Source organism: Dermatophagoides farinae, chromosome 6 (genome assembly GCF_024713945.1).
Source record: "Dermatophagoides farinae isolate YC_2012a chromosome 6, ASM2471394v1, whole genome shotgun sequence".
In the NCBI taxonomy this organism is placed as follows: Eukaryota; Metazoa; Arthropoda; class Arachnida; order Sarcoptiformes; family Pyroglyphidae; genus Dermatophagoides; species Dermatophagoides farinae.
In genome coordinates, this window is record NC_134682.1 from 3,500,061 (window position 1) to 3,524,960 (window position 24,900).

A 24,900-nucleotide genomic window follows, 5' to 3' on the forward strand; every position below is an offset into this window, starting at 1 on the left:
TTCAAAATTTTTCGTGTTATTATTGTGTTCAATCTAACGCCATCTGTACGTTGAATTTTGTATTTTAAAATTTCGTATTTATACATGACTATTACGTGTCTGAGTAGACATATAGACATTATATTGTATTTAGAGCTTAGAGAGTATTTTTTATACAGTTCAACAAACGAGCAATTCGAAATTTTACCTACATTCCATTTTCATATTTTTGAATATTCGAATTTTATCATCTAACCATTGAGTTTTTCATTAAAAATATTGATACTTAATATTCATCATTATTTTTCGCAACAATGTCCACAAAGGCCTATCTTGATAGATTTCTATCAGTAGTGGATCAAAATGACAAAAATTTGATGCAATTTTTGGAATCATCATCGGTTGATCAAGAATACACTGAACTTATTGATGCATTTCGACGTCAAAGCATTGAAGAATTAACAAATCTTCTTTCTGAATTGGATCCCATCAAAAATCCTAATATTGAGGTTGCATCATCTCATGATGAATACGGTGAACGTATTGACCACCAGAATCAACGACTAAATAATGTGCTTAAAAATCGACCGATGACAATGGATCGTTCAACACAGGTAACCATGGCCAACAAACATTTCCATGGCCAACAAACATTTGTTGATTATTGTGATATATGATGCCGAATCTAATTTGGTTTTTTTTTATTCAATTCATCCAGACAGAAGATACCATGGCTAACATAAGTGATAACCATTGCGAAATGATATCATCCAAATTTGGACAAATGTTCTTTCACTTTCAAGATGGGAAATTTTCCTGTCCAAAATGTACATTCAAATTCGAAACAACATTAGCGTTTCGTCGTCATTTAAGAAGTCATCGTCATAGTCTAAAATATTTTTGTGAAAAATGTGGCGATCGTTTCAAAAGTAGAATAACTCTCCGCAAACATGTTAAGTTGCATTCGAATTTGAAACCATATAAATGTCCCAAATGTAATGCTGAATTTAAACGTCATGATCAATTTTACATCCATATGAAACGAAAACATCCTTAATTTGTGAATTATGATGATATGGATGTGATTCGCAAATATCGAACTGGGTAGATCGTTTTTTGACATTGTCAAATACGAATTGCCAGTGGAATTGTATTCAAAATTCATTGAATTTTGCAAATCGGTAAACAAGTGTCGATTAAAATTTCATATGACACAAGAAGCCATTTCGTCATTTCACGAAGCATATACAAATATATTTGTATTGGACAGTTTGAATCAAAAATTGCAAAATTTTATGACTAAATTTGCTAATTCAAAATATTTACAAAAAAAAAATTCTCTTTAGAAAAATTGTTAATTTCTAATTTATTTTTTGTAAACTTCAGAACTCACTTATGATTCGATATTTTCATATAATTTCAATTGTGTTTCATTATTAAGAAGATAGATTTTTGTTAATTAGGAAAAGGATATGGTTGTGCACTCCTGATGAAGAAGGGTCAAAGACTTAGCAAAGTTCATAATTTTTCGACCGTCCGATTAGCCGTTCATAATACGGTATTTAAATAAAAAAATGTTTTGGTCAAACTTGGCGTACTTAATAGCTGAAAACGTATTGAATTTAATCGTGAATTCACGTTTGTTCAAAATTTTTCGTGTTATTATTGTGTTCAATCTAACGCCATCTGTACGTTAAATTTTGTATTTTGAAATTTCGTATTTATACATGACTAACACGTGTCTGAGTAGATATAGACATTATATTGTATTTAGAGCTTAGAGAGTATTTTATACAGTTAAACAACCGAGCAATTCGAAATTCTACCTACATTCCTTTTTCCTATTCTTGAATATTCGAATTTGATGATTTAAATATTGGATTTTTCTTTAAAAATATTGATACTTGATATTCATCATTATTTTTCGCCACAATGTTTTCATCGTCCACAAATGACTATGTTGATAGATTTCTATCAGTATTGGATCAAAATGAAAAAAATTTGATGCAATTTTTGGAATCATCATTGGCTGATGAAGAATACAATAAACTTTTGGATGAATATCGACGTCAAAGCATTATGGAATCAACAAATCTTTCTGAATTGGATCGCATCGAAAATCGTTATATTGAGGTTGAATCATCATCATCGGATGATGAATACGGTGAACGTATTGACAACGAAAATCAACTACTAAATAATAATGTGCATGAAAATCGACCGATAACAATGGATTGTTCAACACAGGTAACCATGGCCAGCAAACTTTTGTTGATTATTGTAATACATGAATCTAATTTGGTTTTTTTATTTAATTCATCCAGACAGAAGCCACCATGGCCACCATAAGTGATAAACATTGCGAAATATCATCCGAATTGGAGCGAATGAAATCTCAATTTGACAATTTTTCACAACAAATCCAATCTATGAGTAATGTTTTCAACCATCATCGACAACAATCACCGTATCAACAAGACCAACAAACATCGGTTACAATGAATGTGGCATCTACAAGTTCCGGAGATAGTTCGATCAATAACAACAATATAAACATTATGGATGATCGGAAATTTTCCTGTCCAAAATGTCGATTCAAATTCAAAACAAGAGCTACGTTTAGTCGTCATTTAAGAAGTCATCGTCCAGGTCAAAAATATTTCTGTGAAAAATGTGGCAATCTTTTCAAAAATAGAATAACTCTCCGCAATCATTATCTTTTACATTCGAATTTGAAACCATTTAAATGTCACAAATGTAATGATAAATTTAAACGTCAAGATTATCTTCACTACCATATGAAACGATACCATCCTTAAATTGTGATTATGATGCTGTTGATATGATTCACAATAGAATTTGTGGAAATTCCAACCCATCCATAATGTAATTATAATACATTGTGAAACGTATGAAAAATATCATTAGCTATATTTGTTTGTTTTGCCCCTATATATTATGGAATAGGGGTTGTCTCTGTTTTTTCATTAAAAAAATATTTGTTTTAAGTTGTTTTCGTGAAGAAATAAAAATGAAAGAAAATAAAATATTAATTTTTTTCTAGATGAACAATTAAAATGAAATATAAATTTACCTTACTAAATACCGTTTTTGTCAATTTAGCAATTGTACAGATACCAATACCCCCATTGGTTTCGTTGTAATTAGCCGTTCATAATACGGTATTTAGATGAAAAAATGTTTTGTGATATTGTGAAATATAGTTCAACAATGTTTGTTTGAAATTTTTAGTGTTATTATTGTGTTCAATTTAACGCCATCTGTACGTTGAATTTTGTATTTTGAAATTTCGTATTTATACATGACTAACACGTGTCTGAGTAGATATAGACATTATATTGTATTTAGAGCTTAGAGAGTATTATATACAGTTCAACAAACGAGCAATTCGAAATTCTACTTACATTCCTTTTTCCTATTCGTGAATATTCGAATTTGATCATCTAATCATTGGATTTTTCTTTAAAAATATTGATACTTGATATTCATCATTATTTTTCGCCACAATGTTTTCGTCGTCTACAAATGACTATGTTGATAGATTTCTATCAGTATTGGATCAAAATGAAAAAAATTTGATGCAATTTTTGGAATCATCATTGGCTGATGAAGAATACAATAAACTTTTGGATGAATATCGACGTCAAAGCATTATGGAATCAACAAATCTTTCTGAATTGGATCGCATCGAAAATCGTTATATCGAGGTTGAATCATCATCATCATCGAGTGATGAATACGATGAACGTATTGACAATGAAAATCAACTACTAAATAATATTAGGAAATTAAGAAAGTACTGTCGTTTTTTGTATATAACTTTTTGGAATTGTTGTCCCAAAAATTTGGTAAAGGTTTTGACATCGTGTATGACCTCGATTTATTCTTTGATAACCAGGCTTTAATTCAAAAATAAATTTTTTCCAACTTTGGCTACCGGAAGTGCTAGCCAGCCTCTGGTATTCGACCCATTAAAAATCAAAATTTTAGCCATTTCGATTTTTTGCTCGTGGTGACCCCGACGAAAGAGGTAATGGTCATCTGACCACTCAATGAAAATTCCACATGTCCTGGGAGTTGAAAAAAATTATGAGCGTAATTCTCCCGCAACTCATTTTTTCTAGAGGGCGGGTCAAAATCCATTGATTGAGTGATTGCCAATGGTATTGCCCATTAACAAATTCAATGGGCAATGCCATTGGCAGAGTGGCTGACGGCACATGCATTGCATGGTCGGTTATGCGATTTTTAAAATTTCTAAGAATTTGGAATTTTTCTTCAACCAAAATTTTTTGTTGATTTTTTGGTTAGCCAAAATCGTTTTGTGCAATAATTGATCAAAATTTTTAAAAAATTTTATTTTGAAGCATATTTTTCCTATGGCGGAATAACACAGTGGCTGATAGCGGCCGACCGGATTTTGACCCGCCCTCTAGAAAAAATGAGTTGCGGGAGAATTACGCTCATAATTTTTTTCAACTCCCAGGACATGTGGAATTTTCATTGAGTGGTCAGATGACCATTACCTCTTTCGTCGGGGTCACCACGAGCAAAAAATCAAAATGGCTAAAATTTTGATTTTTAATGGGTCGAATACCAGAGGCTGGCTAGCACTTCCGGTAGCCAAAGTTGGAAAAAATTTATTTTTGAATTAAAGCCTGGTTATCAAAGAATAAATCGAGGTCATACACGATGTCAAAACCTTTACCAAATTTTTGGGACAGCAATTCCAAAAAGTTATATACAAAAAACGACAGTACTTTCTTAATTTCCTAATAATATACATAGAAATCGACCGATGACAATGGATTGTTCAACACAGGTAACCATGGCCAACAAACATCCGTTGATTATTGTAATACATGAATCTAATTTGGTTTTTTTATTCAATTCATCCAGACAGAAGATACCATGGCTACCATAAGTGAAAAACATTGCGAAATGATATCATCCGAATTGGGACAAATGAAATCTAAATTTGACAATTGTTCACAACAAATCCAATCTTTGAGTAATGTTTTCAACCATTATCGACAACAATCACCGTATCAACAAGACCAACAAACATCGGTTACAATGAATGTGGCATCTACAAGTTCCGGAGATTGGTCGATCAATAACAACAATATAAACATGATGGATGATCGGAAATTTTCCTGTCCAAAATGTCGATTCAAATTCAAAACAAGAGCTACGTTTAGTCGTCATTTAAGAAGTCATCGTCATAGTCTAAAATATTTTTGTGAAAAATGTGGCGATCGTTTCAAAAGTAGAATAACTCTCCGCAAACATGTTAAGTTGCATTCGAATTTGAAACCATATAAATGTCCCAAATGTAATGTTGAATTTAAACGTCATGATCAATTTTACATCCATATGAAACGAAAACATCCTTAATTTGTGATTATGATGATATTGATGTTATTCACAATAGAAATGATAAACCAGATATCTATGTAGAATTTGTGCAATGTCATTAGTTATATTTGTTTTGTTTAAAAATTTTTTTTCGTGAAAAAATAAAAATAAAAGAAAAACAAAATATTAACATTTTTTCATGAAGATATATTTTTGTTAATTAGGAAAAGGATATGGTTGTGCACTCCTGATGAAGAAGGGTCAAAGACTTAGCAAAGTTCATAATTTTTCGACCGACCGATTAGCCGTTCATAATACGGTATTTAAATAAAAAAATGTTTTGGTCAAACTTGGCGTACTTAATAGCTGAAAACGTATTGAAATTAATCGTGAATTCACGTTTGTTCGAAATTTTTAGTGTTATTATTGTGTTCAATCTAACGCCATCTGTACGTTGAATTTTGTATTTTAAAATTTCGTATTTATACATGACTAACACGTGTCTGAGTAGATATAGACATTATATTGTATTTAGAGCTTAGAGAGTATTATATACAGTTCAACAAACGAGCAATTCGAAATTCTACTTACATTCCTTTTTCCTATTCGTGAATATTCGAATTTGATCATCTAATCATTGGATTTTTCTTTAAAAATATTGATACTTGTTATTCATCATTTTTTTTTCGCCACAATGTTTTCATCGTCCACAAAGGCCTATGTTGATAGATTTCTATCAGTATTGGATCAAAATGAAAAAAATTTGATGCAATTTTTGGAATCATCATCGGTTGATGAAGAATACAATGAACTTATTGATGAATATCGACGTCAAAGCATTATGGAATCAACAAATCTTTCTGAATTGGATCGCATCGAAAATCGTTATATCGAGGTTGAATCATTATCATCATCGAGTGATGAATACGATGAACGTATTGACCACGAAAATCAACGACTAAATAATAATATACATAGAAATCGACCGATGACAATGGATTGTTCAACACAGGTAACCATGGCCAACAAACATTTGTTGATTATTGTGATATATGATGCCGAATCTAATTTGGTTTTTTTATTCAATTCATCTAGACAGAAGATACCATGGCCACCATAAGTGATAACCATTGCGAAATGATATCCGAATTGGAACAAATGAAATCTAAATTTGACAATTTTTCACTACAAATCCAATCTATGGGTAATGTTTTCAACCATCATCGACAACAATCACCGTATCATCAAGACCAACAAACATCTGTTTCAACGAATGTGGCATCTACTAGTTCCGGAGATAGTTCGATCAATAACGACAATGTAAACATGATGGATGATTGGAAATTTTCCTGTACAAAATGTCGATTCAAATTCGAAACAAAAGCTACGTTTAGTCGTCATTTGAGAACTCATGGTCCGGGTCAAAAATTTTTATGTAAAAAATGTGGCAATCTTTTCAAATGTAAATCAAATCTCCGAAGACATTATCAGTTACATTCGAATTTGGAACCATTTAAATGTCACAAATGTAATGATAAATTTAAACGTCGTGATTATCTTTACCAACATATGAGACGAAAACATTCTTAAATTGTGATTATGATGATGATGATGATGTAATTCACAATAGAAATGATAAACATGATAACAGATATCTATATAGAATTTGTGGAAATAGATTTAAATTCAATTCCAACCCATCCATAATGTAATTGAAAATTTCAACTAAAACCTCTTAAAACGATCATATAAAACAAAATTATACTGATGTAAAGCAATCATAATTTTCGTAAATAAACATTGATAATTATATTGATATATAATCAACACACACACAACACATTCATAGTTTAATACAATTCCAATATTGAAACAATCTAAAACGTCTGCTAATAATAATATTAAGTGGACCAAATGAAAGTAAAGCAATCCATTCACAAACATTTCCCATTGTATGTAACCAATAGCCAGGCATCATTGGTTTCCAATGTAAACGTAATTCATTATTCCACATGTCCCATATGGATCCATATTTTAATACTGATGAAATGGTGAAAATTCCACAACCAATTGTGAATACAATACCAATCATTATGATGATTGTAGTCGTAATCGGTTTCGATTGTATACCATGTGAATAAAGAATTTCATATACATAAATCTAAATTGATTGAAAATAAAATAGAAATAAAAATAGTCAGAATAGAGATTGGTTTCAAAAAAAAAAAACAAAAAAAAAAAATACAAAAATGATACCAATGCACAACCAAATAGCAGACCGGATGGTAGAAAAAGTGTAACACCAATCATATGACCAGTAAGATTTTCGGTTGAACGAAAATTTCCGGTTAAAACCAAACCAGTTGACATGAATATTGTCATAATGATTATTATTCGGTTACATAGTTTAAGATGATCGATATTTTTATATTCATCATCATTATTATGTTTCGAACCTAACGGAAGCCGTTGATTTAATTCACATCGATAATAATGGATTTGTTTATACAGGATTATTCCTACAAAAGCAGCTGAAAATTGAACAAGATTTATTTATTTTTTTGATTATTCTGGTAAGAAAATTTATTTTTATGTTACTATTATTATTTACTTAATGCAGCGATAATATCAAGAAATGTTGAAAAATAACTTGCAGCCGGTAATATGGCACCAGCATCACTGACCATTGGCCATATTGGATATATTAATCCTTTCAATACAGTAACGATGTAACTTGTTGCCGAAAATAAAAATAAATAAATAAAGTAAAAAAAAAAAAAAAAAAAAAATACTGAAATCCATTTACAACTTACGGTATAACACATGCAATAACAATCATAATACCATTGATAAATGGAATTAACCATAACTGTCGTTTTATATTTATAGTTAATAATCCTGATTTTTGAATAAAATGATTATCATGATCATGATCATTATCATTATCATTTATCATTGTTAATGATTCGGTTGTAATTATGGAATATGTGGTTGTATTGTTAGATTTTTTACTATTATTATCATCCGTACTACAATTCATTGGTTGAATGATTAACCATTATAATGGTAATTATATAAATTATATAAATTAGATTCACAAAACAAAACAAACAAAAATGGTTCCTTTTCATATAAATATATATATATGGTCAATTAATTTGTTGTTTCATTCGATTAGACTGGATCTCTGTACATATTGTGTTTTATTAAATCGAATGTAACAAATTGAATTAAATCATCAAAATTATTATTATGTCATTTATTTAAAAAAAGAATCAAAAGAAATCGAATTGGAAAAAAATAATAAAAATCAGAAATAGTGGGTTTATATGTATATAATGGATTGATATATTATCCAGTGATTAGAATGAAACTTGATCCCAATGTTGAAATAATCGTAATCGTTGTGATGTTGAAAATAATAATGGTGCAAATGAAATAATAGCAGCCCATTCAGCAATGGTACTTGCTAAATGCCATTCATAACCATCCATATCGGATGACCAATATAGTCGGAAATTATTATCCCAATATTTAAATGGTGAACCATGATATAAAACAGCGATTAATGCTGTTAAACTGCTAGTAAATGTGGATATGATGTTGAATGAAGTAATAATCATCAAACTGATTGCACGTGATTCTATTCGATCACATCGATATAATTGTTCAATCAGGTAAATCTAGAACCAGAATTAGATAGTTATGAGAAAATGAAAATATGAAATACATTTAAAGCTACGAAATACCTGTATAAGCATGATTATTGGAATGAAACCAAACAACACTGTTACACCGAACATATGTCCAGTCATATTTTCAACGATTCTAAAATTACCAATTAACACTAGACCAAATGGAGCTATTAATCCAAATATGAGAAAATAAAAATTCATTTGATGTAATAATCGTAGTTTATATGGATTATTAATATGTTTGTTCGTTGAATTCGGTAATAAACGGGTTAGATAATATTTGAATTGTTTATAACGGGCCCATATTGTTATGGTGACTGATGATGATCAGACAATCGGAAAAAAAACATTAATTCATAATAGTTAATTTACATATATATGCGACAACACTTACATATGATGGCAATCATGTCCAATAATTGTGAAAAATAATTAGCCGCAGGTAGAAATGATGCCGAATCTGATACATATGGAAAAATTGGATGATAATGACCTTTTTGCCAAGTCAATGCATATCTATCATATAGAAAGCCAATTATTAATGAATTCGAACAATTTTTTTTTCTACTTACGATAAACCACATAATAATGGAATGGATAAACTTCCTAAAAATCCTAATATCCATAGATTGTTTTTGATACGTGTATAGAATCGTCGTTTCCATACCAATATATTGTTGGTGGTGGTGGTATTTGAATTTAAATGATGATCATTAATTTTTTGAAAACCATTATTATCACATTGTGATGAGGATGATTCTGATTCATTATTAGTATTTAAATCTGAATTCTGAATCGAATTGGAATTTTCTATAGAAGTAGCCATATTTTCTTTAGAAAAAAAAGAGAAAACGACAGCACACACACACACTTTGTTATTAGGTATACGATTGGCGGTATACAAAATGCACAAATCAAAGAAACAAAATCAATATTTATTATTATGGATGATGAAAAGAGAAGAAAAAAAAATTTTTTTTCTTCCGAAGATTTTGATGATGATGATGATGACATATGTACGTTGTTTGATGTTTGATGTGTGTCTGTTATTATTATGATAATCAAAAGTATTCAATTTCAATTATTCATCAATTCAATCGAATTTTTTTCTGAATACTATTTATCATTCATTCATTCATCATAGATTCGAATTGATTTATTTTTCAACTTTTAATACGCACACACACACACACACAGAGAGATATTTGAAACAAATGTCCATTGATGATTGTGATAATTTTTGTTTCGTTATAAAAAAGAGAAAAGGAAAAGAGGCAATCAGACACAGGGACACAATGATAAAAAGGGAACATTTCACATTTATAACATTTTGTGTGATGATTTTTTTTCACTGTTTCTTTCGAAATTTAATTTTCATAATATTTTAAAACATTCGTTGTCGTTGTTGTTGTTGTTGTTTGGCGTTTGTCGTTTGTCTTTGACCATGATCATATACCAAACATAAATAATTACAACAAATACAATAATGACTTATGGCTTTAATATTATCAACATCATCATATGATGACCGAGAGAGAGCATATGTGGCAACGAACAAAAAAAAAAAAAAAAAACACATACAACCCCAACAAAAGTCTAAAACAACTATAGTAAAAAATTATTATTATTATGGTCAATCAGTCGAAGGTTAGAGAGTGGACAAACTAGTTTTTAGTTTTTTTTTTCGTATATACGATACGATACCATGTTGATTATGAAATTTTGCTATGAATATATGGGATTCACCATTCGAGGTATCCATGATATATATATAGTTAGCAATTGAATTAAATCCTTTTCCTCATTACTAAAATAGTAGTGATCTTTATTTTCAATATTTTTTTTCCCAATCTATAAAAGACGTCAAACTTATATTGATATTTTTTATAGTCAATATAAGAAAAATAGGGATTTCTTTTTCTTTTTTTTTGAATGAAAAAATTCCTCGAATATATTCAATTTAATTATCGATTTATGATTGAATGAATGACAAGTGATAATGATGATGATGACATGATGTTGATTGAATATAATCGCGATTATTTATTTAGCCATCCAACACGTGTTATTACGCATATTTTTCATTGGCCAATCATTGATGATGATGATGATGATTATTATTATTATTATCAAAAAAAAAAAAATCCCTTTTTAACCACAATAAGCTTCCTACGTTTTTTTTTCTTTTGTTCATTATCGATTGATTGAAATGACAATGAAATCAATTGTTGTTTCAATATATATTTATTGAATAATATAATACCATGTCCGCACGTCAAGATGTTATTTTTAATAATTTTTTTTTCTTTGTTGTTCTGATAAAATTATTATTATTATTTTTGCTTGTCATCGTGATGATAGGTTGATGGATGATGAAAATCACTTGATGAAAAAAAAAGACAAACAAACAAACAAACAAAAAAAATCTAAAAAATTCATTTCATACGAAAATAGAAGTTGTTTTTTTTTTCTTTCTGGTTTCCTCTATCGCACATATATATGACATAATGATGATGATGATGATGATATCTACTAAAAACGTTCGAAATAAAAGTTTGGAAAAAAACCCGATTCATAATTGTATACAATTTCAATGGAATTCTATTTTTGAATTTTTCTTTTATTTTTTTTTTCGTTGAATGATAACGAAATGAAATTGAAATTTACATTATAATCTCGTGACATTACATTAATCAATATATGATCATGATGATGATGATGATGATGATGATGAAGCGGAAAAAATGAACCAACAATGTAGGTGTGTTTGATAAGACTTGAAACAAGAGAATGTGGTGAATGAACGATCGAATTATAATGATTTTGTTTTTTTTTGATCAATATTTTCCATTGTTGTTCACTGTGTCATATATGACAGTTGAAAATTTCATAATCATTATTCCGGTGATAGAGTATTGGAATTTTTTTTTTACCAAATTCCCTCACAACAAAATCGATTCCGGTGATTCATTGAATCCATCCGATCGATGTATAAAAAAAAGTCACTCAATCATATGTTTTGTTCGAATCCATTCGATGGAAAATAATCACGAATAAAATCTTCACATATACGGATGAATGTTCGACAATTTTGTAGATTAATATTCAATTCAATACTGTCTTCTTGGCTACGATACGGAACTGTTTCGATTATCTCATAGATTCGTCCTTTTATTATTTCTACTTCGGATTGTTTACGACGAATTTCCTCCAAAAGCATTTGACGACCATCATGATCATTGGCGGTTTGTCGTATTCTTTCATTGATTGTTTTCAGAAAGCCAACATATGGATATAATGCTTTTGTTAGCTGTGCAATTGTTTCGATTTGTTCTAAATATGAAAAAAAAGAATCTTTGTAAACAATACAATTGGCAAAATGAAATCAATAACCTACCTATAGAATCTTTCGGTGATGGATAAAGATGTACACGAATCTTATGATAACTAGGCTGACAGAGTAACATTATCATGATGATCAATATAGTAATCGAGATGGCCATTAAGGCATTGTCAAATTTAATTTTTACCGACATTATTTTCTTTCGTTTTTTAAACTCGTTCCATCCACCCAACCAGCCAACAACAACAATAATAATCGCATACCAATATCGATATGATGATTGATCAATCAGACATATTTAGGAAGAAATCATTATCAAAACATCTTATCAACAAATTGTTACCAATTGATATCAATTTAGGTTATCATAAGAAATGCACAATTTTGCACAGAAAAAAAAATCATCCACAATTATGATTGTCTATCAATAGATGGCATGATTGAAAAAGAAGGTGAAAAAAATGCCATGCATTTACACCAATTGACATGCATTGTTTTTTTGAAAAATGATTTATGGCCACATAAAACCTTGAGATGATTGGATTGATTAAAAGTTTTCAATTATTTGTTGATCAAAGTACGTGTAGTTACCTTAGTAATATAAAACGATGTATAATAATAATCATAAAAAAATATATGGAATGCAGATCGAAATCCAAAAAAAAAAACCCAAACAACGACATCCTGTTAAAAAAAGCAAAAAAAACACCATTCAATTAAGATTCCATCATTACAAGTTTAAAATTGAAAAATAATAATTCGAAATTTCGAAGGTTTTGATACACACACACACACACCGTTTATACAACTTTATGTGAAGGGGCTATTTTGATTTGAGTTGTGTTTTTTTTTTTTTTTTTTTGGTGGAAAAAAACATTCGAACATGTATTATTATTATTATTATCAACCGGTAATAAAATTAGCTTATATTTGGCAAACGATCAATGTTGCCATCACGGTGTCGGCATTGATTTGTTTGAAATATGACGACAATCCTATGATAATCGTTGGATACAAATCATGGATAAAGTATAGGAATCAAAGTGAATTATTGGATGATGATGGTGGCTATAATTATCATCCATATCGTCTATATATGATATTTTTGGCCACATATACAGCATTTACAGCCATCATTATGGCAATGTATTTATCATTTATGGTAATTCAGTTGTCAACCATTTTCTTGAACAATTCTAATTTTCAATTCTAATTCTTTTTTTTTTCTCTCTCTCTCTCTCTCCATTCATCGGTAATTAATTATAAAAAGTTTGTACGACGTATTTTTCGACGATTCTCATCATTTTGGTCAATACACAAGATGTTGATAACATATTCATTCATTTTTGAAACCGATTGTATATGTAATTTTATTTGGAATATTATTGAAAATGGTGATCAAGTGATCAATACTATTGGTATTGAACAAGAATGGATTATAATCAAAACATTAATCATTGCCATTTGTCGTTGGTTTTTATTAATCATATCAACAATGTTTACATTTGGTTATCTAAAACGATTAATGATTTCTGGCCGATATCGTCCAAAATTTGGTTGGTTTTCACAGAATCTATGTGATTATCTTATCATTCGTTATCTATATTATTGTTATCATCATAATCATATGTCAAATTGGTTATTACATTGGACATTTACAATGATCATATTTTGTTTTTATTTTGTTGACATTCGCCCACTTGTAACTATTTTCCGTAAGACAATTTAAATTCTGAATTTTTTTTTTGGAGTTTCCTAATATATCGTCCTTCTTTGTGTTATTTACTATCACATAAAGAAAAAAAATGAGGAAATTTTCTTTTTTTTTTCGTTTGACAAATTGAATACTGATAAGCCATATATAATTATCATCATAAATGGTAACCATGATATTATTTGGTGGATGATGATGAAAAAAAAATTCAAATTTGAATTTTTTTTCCTTCTTGGAAGCTATTTCTACATACACACACAGCTGTTATTATAGCTGAACAGTTGAAAAAAAAATCATTCTCTCTCTGTCCAAAAAAAAAAAAATATCAAATCAATGATAAATCTTGAATTACCTTGAGAACAACGAAATAACGTTCATCATTTCAAGATGATAATCATAAATTTTTCAAAAATGCAAAATTATCATCTTGGAACATCAACTAATGCAATGAAATGAAATGATGATTTGGTGATGAATACATCAAGGTTAGTAAAAAAAAAAATTTTTCTTTTTTTTCTGATAATAATTTATGCACCATCATCAATCAATCAATTAATCGATTTATCGATCAATTATTGATTATCCTGGTTTTTCTGAATGATCATCATCATCATCTTGATCATGTTGATGATGATGAGAACAAAGTCCAACCAACTTATATCCATCATCATAAAATAAATCTGCTTACACAAATGTGGCTTAACAATCAAACATTCGATCATCAGGTTTTCGATAACATGATGATGAGCTGATTAAATATCAAACATTTGTTTCATGCTTTAATCACATGTTTTTGTTGTTGTTCGCATTCTATTCCGGATGAAAATTTGTTACTCGTTTTTTTTGGTTTTATTATTTCACACACAAAAAAAAAACACAAAGGTTCATGTCCTAATAGTTAACAAGATGTTAAACAAACAAACAAACAGAGTGAAAAATAAAGAGAGAGAGAGGTAAATGACATAGAAAAAAAAACGAAAATCAATCAATCAATCAAAAAGAAAAACCCTGGTTTTAATCAAGAATCGGAAATTATTATTTATGGAATATTCTTATGACATGTTATTCACCCGCTATGTGATTGACAAGCTGTTAAATCATCATCAAAATCATCATCAACATCGTCAATAGTAATTGGATTCATAATTTCAATCGTTCGAAAGCATCAAAAATATAAAAAAAAAATCGATACCGGAAACAACAACAATGAATGGCAAGTAACAGATAGTAAAAAAATAAAAATAAACAAACATTTCAAATGTACAAATAATCATCATCATTAATGATCATTTTCTTTCTTTCTAGCAATTTTTTTTTTATTATTATCATGGCCAACCACCATCATCAAAATTGTGACATCGGTCATCATCATTGTTGAATAAATGAATGAATGAATGAATAAATAAATGGTCAATTCGGAATATAACAACAACAACAACAACAACTAAAAATGAAGAAATCTCATTAAAATTTAAACCGATTGTCATTGATCATTGATCAATCAATTGCCAACATTTGAATGAATCAATCCGGATTGTTCACTTGATTTATCCAAGTTCAAATGAATTTCTAATCAAAAAAAAAATTTTGAATATATTTAATATATGTTCTCGACATTTAGATATCTGTGTCTATGTGTGTTTTGAATTAGACAGAGAGAGAGAGAGAGAAAATGTATATGTACGCGTCTAATATACAACAAAACAAGTATATTGTTGATAAAATATATACATTTCACTTTTTTTTCATATATAAAAAAAAATCATACGATTCATCGTCATCATCATCATCATCATCATTGCCGAATGATTTGTTTTTCTTGTTTACGTTTTTTGTTTTGTTTTTGTTTTTGTTATGTTTGTAGACCAAACCACACTCCATTATAATGGATATATATGGTGTGTCTACATACAACGAAAAACGAAAACCAACCATATGGTTGAAGAGATAATCAAAACAAAACAAAAAACACACCATTTCCAAATGGCATCGTACACGAGTTTTTTTTTTTTTTTTTTTGGTTATCACATAGGAAGATTTTTTTTCTTTCTTTCTTTCTTCATCCACTTTTCAGTATTGAATTTCCCTAATCATCAAGATAATCATCGGTATGGTTGTTGTTGTTTTTTGTTGTCACTATGGTTTGTATTTTTTTTTCTGGAGCATCAAAAACATTATCATTATCATCATTACAATTTAATAATGTGTTTGTGTATATATTTCACATTCAATTATATTATTATGGATTATTTTGTTCTATCTATTTCGGTTACAATTATCCTTGTCCGTGTTTTTTTTTCTGGTTTAATCTCTTTTTTATTTGCCTTGGCTCTTTAGATGACAAAATCCCTCGTATTCATCGTATGTGTTTGGTTATATTTATAAACAAAAACAACGACAACAATAACAACAACAACGACAACAAAACACGAACGGGAATATATAAAAATAATGGGCTAAATTCATTATGAAGCACACACGTACATATATCATAATGTTATGGCTGGCTGGTTGGCTGGCATTAACATTGGAATTTTTTTTATATATTCATTCAATTTTCAAATGATGAAAAATGATAAAGGAAAAAAAATTGGTAGGAAAAAAAAACACGCACACACACACACACACAGAACACATCTTTACAGAATTTGAACCACACAAACGATTTTTTGGTTGATTGTTGTTGTTGTTGTTGTTGTTGTTGATTGTTGATGATGATCTCTATATGATCGCCTACGTTTTTTTTTGTGTGTGATTCTCTATGTAATAACATGATGTTCATACCATTGACGTCAATAATCATAAATAATGATGATGATGATGATGATGATGTTTGTTTGTTTGTTTGTTTGTTTGCCATAGCAATAGGTTTACCATGATGGAATTGTCAACAATTGTTGTAATTAATGTGCTGTAATAATCTTGTAATGTCATTAATTTTGACCATCATCAGCCATAGCCAATCCATAGTCAAATATAGTTGATTATTGTGGCTAATTAAAAAATAAAATTTTTTTTATTATTATTATTGTATAATTAATCAAACACACACACAGTGGATTGTGGATGATATGCATTATTTTTTTTTTAATATCTAATTTCCAAGATTCAATAAAAAAAAATGACGACCTTTAAACGAAACAAAAAAAAACTGCTTTTGGAAAACCAAATGAATGCATAGAATGAATGGTTTTTTCCCAGTTTCATATAATAATCACAAATTTTTTTTTTTCGTTGTCAAAATCATATTCACAAACGATGGCAATGACAATTAAATTTTCAAAAAAAAAACTAACGAATGTATCTAATTGATTTTGTTCTATGGAAATCCTGTCTCTTTTTTTTCTATTGAATGTCAATCACAATACAAAAAAAAAAAAAATACCACAGACACATACATTGGAAAAAAAACAGGTTGGCAGCCATATACGATTCTTTAATCAAATTATCGGCCAATCAATTGGGTTTCTTTTTTCTCTTTATAACCAAATTGAATCCTGTGTGTTTGTATGCAATGGAATTGGATCAAGTTTTGTTTCATCAACAACAAGAAAAATGGACAAAAAAACTCCTTCATGAAACAATGCAATTAATACTTTGTATTTGTATTTTTTTTTTTTACTAATAATTTGATTTTTATTATGTCAAGTCATCATTATCCAAAAAAAAAACGATGCAGTGATTTTTGGGTGATATAAATTTTTTTTTTTTTTTTTTGATCATCCATATTGTTCATGCATGTTGTATGATCAAATAAGTTAGTGTTGATGATATCTGATGATACCTGTGTGATATAATAATCATCAGTCTATATATATTACAACACACCTGTTGATATTGCTATTTTACTTGGCTATTAGTACCGATTGGTACAACAAAACTAAAACATAAAAAAAATGATGGGCGTTTATTTTCCCTTTACATAGACATCTAACCTGTATGGATGAATGAATGAATGAATAAAAATTCGAGGACATAGAAAAGAAAAAAAAATAAACAAATTTTCACTTCCTATTTCGTTTTTTTTTTCACGAATGTTTTGGCCTCGAAATTGATCGATATTTATCGTCTGTTGATTTAAAACAAAAAACGATGATGATTGGTAACCCGTTTTTTGTTGTTGTTGTTGTTGAATGTTGAAAAAAAATTAGATAGGCCAAATGAATGAAAAAAAAAACAAATTAACTGATCAGGTAAGATCGATTATTATTATGCGAATTACCAATTGGATTGTCATCATTCACCGGTATTGCAAAAAAAAAGAGATCAAGAAAATAGAACTATAGTTAGCCTCGATTCTTAGATAGCTTGTTTGTTTGTTTCTGGTTTTATCATTATCTGTCATTATCGTGATGTGTGTGTGTATACATTCGTCAATTATTATGTCAGTTTGTGTTTGGTTAATGTCAGTGATGAGTATGTACTGATTTCGATGGTAACTTGTTGATTTCAATGGTAGTTGGCTTAGTTTCATTATCTGGGCCAATATCGTGTGTTTCAATAGAACAAAAAAATTCAAACAAAATTTCAAACAAACGAATTCACATCTGGAATTTAATTTCAAAATTTTTTTTCTTTGTTATGTCAATGGCTACTTAGTCGATGGACACACTTTTTTTTGTTTTTATTTTAGCCTAGTTATGAGGCAAAAAAAAATTCCAAATTTGGTCAAAGCTAAATTATTGAGAATTCATTACATTCCAAAATAGGATAGGAATGTTTTTTTTTATTTTGGCCAACAAGCTAGGTGCTAGCTGCATTGTCCATCGGTTTTGTTTTGTTTTTTTTCCATTTAACAACAACCTGATTGATTGATTTTTGAAATGAAAACCAGAAACAAAATGGAAATAGAAACAAAAAAAAAATTTCCAATCACAATTTTTTTTTGGAGGAAAATTTCCTACCAATGTCGAAATAGGAAAATTTTTCAAAAACAAAAAAAAAAACATTCGAATCAATAAACCTTCCAATTTCCTCAATTTCGGTGGATTCACAATTGTTGAAACAATGTTTATCATCATCATCATCATCATCACAACAACAATCAATTGGTACCCAAAAGAATTAATTCGGATCATCATATTATGATATATCTAATCAGATCGATAATCGTGATTAAATCAGAAAAAAAATGTTTTCTAAGGATCCTATGATCATCATCATCATTATCAAAGTATCAATGTTAATATAAATGCCGCCAGTGATCATAGTTGACAGACACAGATTTGTTTGTAATAAATACATACGTTGGATGCAACAGCAATGGCAACAACAACAAAAACAACAACAACAACAACAAAAAACAAAAATATCTCCTCCTTTTTTGTATGATTGCGGTTTTTTTTACATACATTGCAGCATTGTATATTTTGTTGCTGTTGCTGCCGCTACTTGTCGATAATATGATTTGTGTTTTGTGGCAGTAATGATGATGATCATCATCATTTGCCATTTAGACATACGGCTGGTGTGTACACACACACATTGTGATTTTTTTTGTCGTTTTTTATATTTTTTGTATGTGATATTCATTCATTTCAACGAAAAAAAAATACTTTTTTTCTGTTTTTCTCTTTTTCTCTGGATGTACATTTTTTCTCATTCAAAATCAATCAGATTTCATTATTCGAATTTATTTTATTGGATGAATTTTTTTTTTGATTGATCGATTGATTGATTGATAATAGTGTGAAATCCAAGTGTGTGTATGTTTTTTTTTGTTTTGTTTTGTTTTTGTACCTGCTTTCAACGGTGTACTAAATATAACACACACACACACGTACCTGTGTTTTTTTAAAAATTTCAATTTTTTTTTCATTCATTCTTCATTTCATACCGAAATTGTCTTTACTGTGTACCATACATACATACATAACATCCTTAATTGTTTGGACACGTATCCACGGATCTAATAAACAATAATAACATCTAATCCATCTATAATGAAATTGAAAAGTTTTAAAAATTATGTACGACAACGTACAATTAGCAATAGTAATAATAGTAATAATAAAAAAAGTCAAAAATCAAAAGATCATCATCTATCATATGATACAATATCATTGGCCGGTAATTTATTTCGTACAGAATTAAATGAATCACGACGAAATTCTCGTTCCAATTCTATTAGTTCAACACGAACCGATATTATGGATAGTTCAACATCAACATCAACATCATCATCTTCATCGTCTTCATCATCATCATATGGCCGATTATTATCACAACATTATGGACAAAATTCCTACAGTTCATATGAAGATAATGATGATAATGTTGACCAACGGTCATCATCAGATACAATAAATTCATCAAATGAATTGGCTCAATTAAAAACCATACATCATATGTCGGCATCATCACCATCCATATCGTTTCATCATTATCGACCACAACGATTATCAACAACAACAACGACGACAAAAACAGCAGCAACAACAACAACAACAACAACGGTTATCATAACTCCATGTTGAATGGAAACATTTTACACATAAACATTTTTTTAGTGATATACACACACATACATACACAACACAATTTGAAAAACATCAATTGGCCAATTTTCATTTTGGATCTCACAGACACACACACACAACAACAACAACAAAAAACAAACAAAAATCCATTTGAATTCAATTTCAAATGGTTTCTATTTATTTTCTTTTTTTCAATCATCACTTTTTTTTATCGAAAAACAAATGATCATCAAATGGCCACAAAAACAATTTCCATTTCGATACAATGACAATCGCGAGACAATTATTATTATTATTATTATTGTTATTTTATTGTTATTGATGAAACAAAAAAACAACAAATTGTAAATTTTTTTTCCTTCGATTAATTGATTGATATTTGTATTTACACAACAACGAAAAAATGTGCAATAATAATGGCACAATCGCCTTTCTATCTCTGTGGTTTTTCTCTCAATTTTATTTGCTTGGATTTTATATTCTATTTACAATCCTAGTCAATTGTGACGAAATAAATAAATAATGATTTTATTTGATCAATTAATTTTTCTGTTTGAAAATTTTTTGTTTTGAAAAATATGATCATTCGATGGGTAAAAGATTAGAACGCCATCTGTTGGTGACGGTTTAATGGACAAAAACGCTATTCAAGTAACAGAAAGCGCCATCGTCTAGTTGGTTAGAAAAGTATTTCAAAATTTAAAAATACACTCATACCTCGATATACGGCCGCTCTTTATACGTCATTTCGCTATAACGGCACTCTTCAATTAAGGCACGTTTTCGATTTACGGTCTAAAATGTTTCGCTATAACGGCACTTGACATATAAAAAATTTTTTTTCGAAATAGCTACATGTTGCCAATCTCATTCAGCATACGTGCTTTATGTATGACACATAGCGGTATATATATAAGACAATGTAAATTGTAAATGTAAATGTAATTTCTATTCGAATAAAGTTCACTGTTGCTCACTTCGATGATCATTGTTGACTTGTTTTGTGATTTTTTAGAAAAAATGCCAAAAGTACAATTATCGACTTCGATTAAAAGATGCCGAAAATCAATCACGCTTGAAACAAAACTCGAAGTATTACTTCGTATAGAAGCTGGAGAGAGAATTGTTGAAATTTGCAAGGCAATGGGGCTTGCAAAATCTACCATTCAAACTATTCGTGATAAAAAAGAAGAAATCAAAGCATATTCGCAATCTGCTGCACATACAAATGTCGCGAGATTAACCCGACAACGATACTGGGTTATTGAAAAAATGGAAAAACTATTGTTTATATGGATTCAAGACAATAACAAACGTAAAATACCAATGAATCAAATGACTATACAGCAAAAAGCTTTAAGCATTTTCGAAAATTTGAAGAATGACCATACCGATGAATCTGTTAAAGATGTCACATTCCAATCAAGCCGAGGATGGTTTGAAAAATTTAAAAATCGATTCAATTTGCGTAATATCGAGGTATTAGTGTATTTTTATTATTATTGGATCCAATGCAAGATGATTCACATTTGAAATCAATTGCAAATATTCTATGTACTGGTAGTGATGTAATGTTATGACCATTTCTGTTGATATATCTAATAAAGAGATATATTTAATTGGTTAGTATTTTAAGGGTATTTATATATATTAATTATTAATATTATATATTATATATATTATAAATAAATAAATGTAAATTAACCAATAAAGAACCACATCATCACTCTCTATCAAAAACAATAAAAAGGAAAAGCCTTTTTTAAAATGCTCATAAAATTTTAGCCCCTTCAAAGCTAACACCTATCAAGCTAAAAGCATAAATAAATATATATAATTGCTATATATAAAAACACCCCAAAAAACACAAAACTCGAAAGATAAAAAGATTTTATATTGACTCTTGAAACAAAAAAAAACACTTGTATTGTATTGCTGCTCTTTTGTCATACACAAACACATCATCGACTCACTGCATTTATTTTCATCTTATACTTATTGTTTGTCTTCTTTCCATGTTCTCATTTTATATTCTTTTATTTTGGCTAAATTAATAAACACCATATTAAAAATAAATTCAACAGAATGCGATAAAAAGATTCATGAATGATTTTGGATACCCGACAGTGGTATCAAGTGATAATTCGAAAGCCTTTATAGTCATCGAAAAAATGTATAACAAGCATGTTAATGAAAATAAAACTGATCAAAATGTTTCATTGAAATGGCATCATATAACGGTTTACTCCCCATATCGTGGTGGTCTTTGGGAGCGAGCTGTCAAAACAGTTGAAGAAACGATGCAAGCAATGTCGTTTGGAAAATCGTATAAATTTGAAGAATTTGTATCACAAATATCAGATGTTCAATACATTGTAAATTCTAGATCTGGGGCCAATGATTTTGATGCGCCTATAACCCCTTTGATGATGCTTAAGGGGGATAGGAACTGTAGAGGGCGTAAAAAAACGCATTTTTTGTTAAATGATTGCTCTTCAATGAAACGTTAATTGATTCAGCCAAATCACTTGGTATTGTTGGTCTAGCTACATTACAAATGAATATTATTGATAATAATCAAAATAATGGAAATTTATCGATAATCAAAAATATTACACAAAATGATGACGATAATAATAATGATTATAATAATATTGTTAATGATAAAAATATTGATATATCATCATCATCGGCTACAATCAATCAAAATAATAGTAATACAACGAATAATAATAATAATAAATTACATACTGGTTGTAAAAAACGTGGCCGTAAACGTAAATTACCAATTGTAAGTTTAATAATTTTGTTACGATTTCTTTTTTTTGATTGATTTTTTTTTTTGGTTAATTTTTTTAATTTTTTTCCGTTTCATCATATATTAGTCAAATGATAATAATAAACCGGTTGTTGTTAATAATAATAATTCTAATGATGATCTCAGCACTACTACTATTACTACTATTGTTACTAATCCCGTCAAACCTATCAATGATAATGATAATAATCAATTTAATAATGGTTCAAAAATACATAAATCATTCTCATCAACAACAACAAACCATCAATCGAATGGTCTCAATCAAAATTTAAATGATATTAAAATATCAGATAAACCGATTATAGAATCGATCACATCATCATCATCATCATCATCACCACCATCATTGTCATCATTATTATCATCATCATCGTCATCGTCATCGCCACCAAAATCCAATGGTTTAGATAATAGAAATGATAAATGTAATGTGAATCATACACAATTGAAAATTGTAAATAATTTACAAAAATCGATAATTACGAATGAAAAATCCATTGTATCATCATCATCATCAACAACAACAGCAGCAGCAGCAGCAAATGTTGGTGTTGGTAGTATAATTTCCGAAACAACATTTAAAGCCAATGATACAAAAATATTGAAAACAACACCAGCAAATGTTGATATTAAATATGAAATACCTGAAGGAAATTTAATACGTGTAGAACCACGTCGTGGTAGACCACCAAAAATTAAGCAAACATCAACATCATTTACTACCATTCAAAATCAACAGGTACCAAGATTAAGTCCATTGGTTCTGTCAACAAAATCAACAAAAAAATTAATCAATGGATTGTTCGCTTACTGTATAATGGACAATCAACGTTCAATACCCTACAATCACACACACACACACACATTGGCTTCCACACACTTCTTGACCTAACTCGTTGGCCATCAAGCAAGTCGTGTTTTCATTGATTCCATTAGCCAACACAGACTTTCAATTTTCCTTTCACCTTTTTTGGATACACACACACACACTACAAATGAACACAATTTAATTTAATTGAAATGTATTTTTTATTTCATATTTATATTCTTTGTTAGGCTTTTATTTTTATTTTATTGTTGTTGTTTCCTTTTTACTACTTGATCGATTATCATCCTTTCCTGGCTTATTTGTATTGTTATTATTTTGAATGCCTTGATTGGCCATCGCCGATCTATTGGAAAGAGAATAAAATTAGTTTTATTTAAAAAAATACCCTCTTTGGTCGATGGTTTCAAACCCGTACAACGAAAAATCATCCACACGTGTTTTAAACGTGATGATCAACGTGCAGTAAAATTGCTACAATTAGCCGGAACGGTTTATGAATTGTGTGCATATCATCACAATGAAATGTATTTGATGGAAACTATTATCAGGTTTGCACAAAATTTTACTGGAAGTAATAATATCAATCAACTTCGAAGACATGGTCAATTTGGTACAAGATTTGAAGGTGGCACAGATGCGGCTCAACCACCTTCAAACCTTG

At 29.2% G+C, this 24,900-nt stretch overlaps 9 protein-coding genes across 10 annotated transcripts; 6 read left to right on the forward strand and 3 right to left on the reverse strand.

The window, feature by feature from the left end:
• Nucleotides 1-221: 221 nt before the first annotated feature.
• Nucleotides 222-1,078, forward strand: LOC142597309 (uncharacterized). The gene is made up of 2 exons (XM_075732381.1): nucleotides 222-593; nucleotides 698-1,078. Exons 1-2 carry the CDS (start codon nucleotides 294-296, stop codon nucleotides 1,034-1,036), a joined length of 639 nt encoding a protein of 212 aa, XP_075588496.1. The 5' UTR covers nucleotides 222-293; the 3' UTR covers nucleotides 1,037-1,078.
• Nucleotides 1,079-1,780: 702 nt separating this feature from the next.
• On the forward strand, nucleotides 1,781-2,905 carry LOC124493363 (uncharacterized). Its single transcript, XM_047056433.2, has 2 exons — nucleotides 1,781-2,226; nucleotides 2,304-2,905. Exons 1-2 carry the CDS (start codon nucleotides 1,912-1,914, stop codon nucleotides 2,796-2,798), a joined length of 810 nt encoding a protein of 269 aa, XP_046912389.2. The 5' UTR covers nucleotides 1,781-1,911; the 3' UTR covers nucleotides 2,799-2,905.
• A 448-nt stretch (nucleotides 2,906-3,353) lies between these two features.
• LOC124493714 (uncharacterized) lies at nucleotides 3,354-5,542 on the forward strand. Of its 2 annotated transcripts, none has more exons than XM_075732216.1 (3): nucleotides 3,354-3,796; nucleotides 4,789-4,822; nucleotides 4,900-5,542. In XM_075732216.1, the coding sequence occupies exons 1-3, from the start codon at nucleotides 3,507-3,509 to the stop codon at nucleotides 5,395-5,397; spliced, it is 822 nt and encodes a 273-aa protein (XP_075588331.1). In that variant the 5' UTR covers nucleotides 3,354-3,506; the 3' UTR covers nucleotides 5,398-5,542. The 2 variants fall into 2 exon arrangements, with proteins under 2 accessions (XP_075588331.1, XP_046912776.2); XM_047056820.2 differs by having other exon boundaries at nucleotides 3,507-3,775; nucleotides 4,774-4,822; nucleotides 4,900-5,397.
• A 326-nt stretch (nucleotides 5,543-5,868) lies between these two features.
• LOC142597614 (uncharacterized) lies at nucleotides 5,869-7,196 on the forward strand. Its single transcript, XM_075732217.1, has 2 exons — nucleotides 5,869-6,370; nucleotides 6,454-7,196. Exons 1-2 carry the CDS (start codon nucleotides 6,053-6,055, stop codon nucleotides 6,946-6,948), a joined length of 813 nt encoding a protein of 270 aa, XP_075588332.1. The 5' UTR covers nucleotides 5,869-6,052; the 3' UTR covers nucleotides 6,949-7,196.
• Nucleotides 7,197-7,201: 5 nt separating this feature from the next.
• On the reverse strand, nucleotides 7,202-8,398 carry LOC124493362 (DNA damage-regulated autophagy modulator protein 1). Its single transcript, XM_047056432.2, has 4 exons — nucleotides 8,172-8,398; nucleotides 7,970-8,091; nucleotides 7,615-7,889; nucleotides 7,202-7,519 (listed from the first exon to the last, which is right to left on the reverse strand). Exons 1-4 carry the CDS (start codon nucleotides 8,396-8,398, stop codon nucleotides 7,202-7,204), a joined length of 942 nt encoding a protein of 313 aa, XP_046912388.2.
• A 205-nt stretch (nucleotides 8,399-8,603) lies between these two features.
• LOC124493361 (DNA damage-regulated autophagy modulator protein 2) lies at nucleotides 8,604-11,021 on the reverse strand. Its single transcript, XM_047056431.2, has 4 exons — nucleotides 9,626-11,021; nucleotides 9,448-9,569; nucleotides 9,108-9,370; nucleotides 8,604-9,041 (listed from the first exon to the last, which is right to left on the reverse strand). Exons 1-4 carry the CDS (start codon nucleotides 9,877-9,879, stop codon nucleotides 8,721-8,723), a joined length of 960 nt encoding a protein of 319 aa, XP_046912387.1. The 5' UTR covers nucleotides 9,880-11,021; the 3' UTR covers nucleotides 8,604-8,720.
• Nucleotides 11,022-11,652: 631 nt separating this feature from the next.
• LOC124493465 (uncharacterized) lies at nucleotides 11,653-13,200 on the reverse strand. Its single transcript, XM_047056545.2, has 3 exons — nucleotides 12,988-13,200; nucleotides 12,451-12,924; nucleotides 11,653-12,386 (listed from the first exon to the last, which is right to left on the reverse strand). Exons 2-3 carry the CDS (start codon nucleotides 12,587-12,589, stop codon nucleotides 12,064-12,066), a joined length of 462 nt encoding a protein of 153 aa, XP_046912501.1. The 5' UTR covers nucleotides 12,590-12,924; nucleotides 12,988-13,200; the 3' UTR covers nucleotides 11,653-12,063.
• Nucleotides 13,201-13,264: 64 nt separating this feature from the next.
• On the forward strand, nucleotides 13,265-14,269 carry LOC124493464 (uncharacterized). Its single transcript, XM_047056544.2, has 2 exons — nucleotides 13,265-13,558; nucleotides 13,667-14,269. Exons 1-2 carry the CDS (start codon nucleotides 13,280-13,282, stop codon nucleotides 14,123-14,125), a joined length of 738 nt encoding a protein of 245 aa, XP_046912500.2. The 5' UTR covers nucleotides 13,265-13,279; the 3' UTR covers nucleotides 14,126-14,269.
• Nucleotides 14,270-22,349: 8,080 nt separating this feature from the next.
• Nucleotides 22,350-24,621, forward strand: LOC124493716 (uncharacterized). The gene is made up of 2 exons (XM_075732286.1): nucleotides 22,350-23,380; nucleotides 23,475-24,621. Exons 1-2 carry the CDS (start codon nucleotides 23,147-23,149, stop codon nucleotides 24,300-24,302), a joined length of 1,062 nt encoding a protein of 353 aa, XP_075588401.1. The 5' UTR covers nucleotides 22,350-23,146; the 3' UTR covers nucleotides 24,303-24,621.
• Nucleotides 24,622-24,900: the final 279 nt, after the last annotated feature.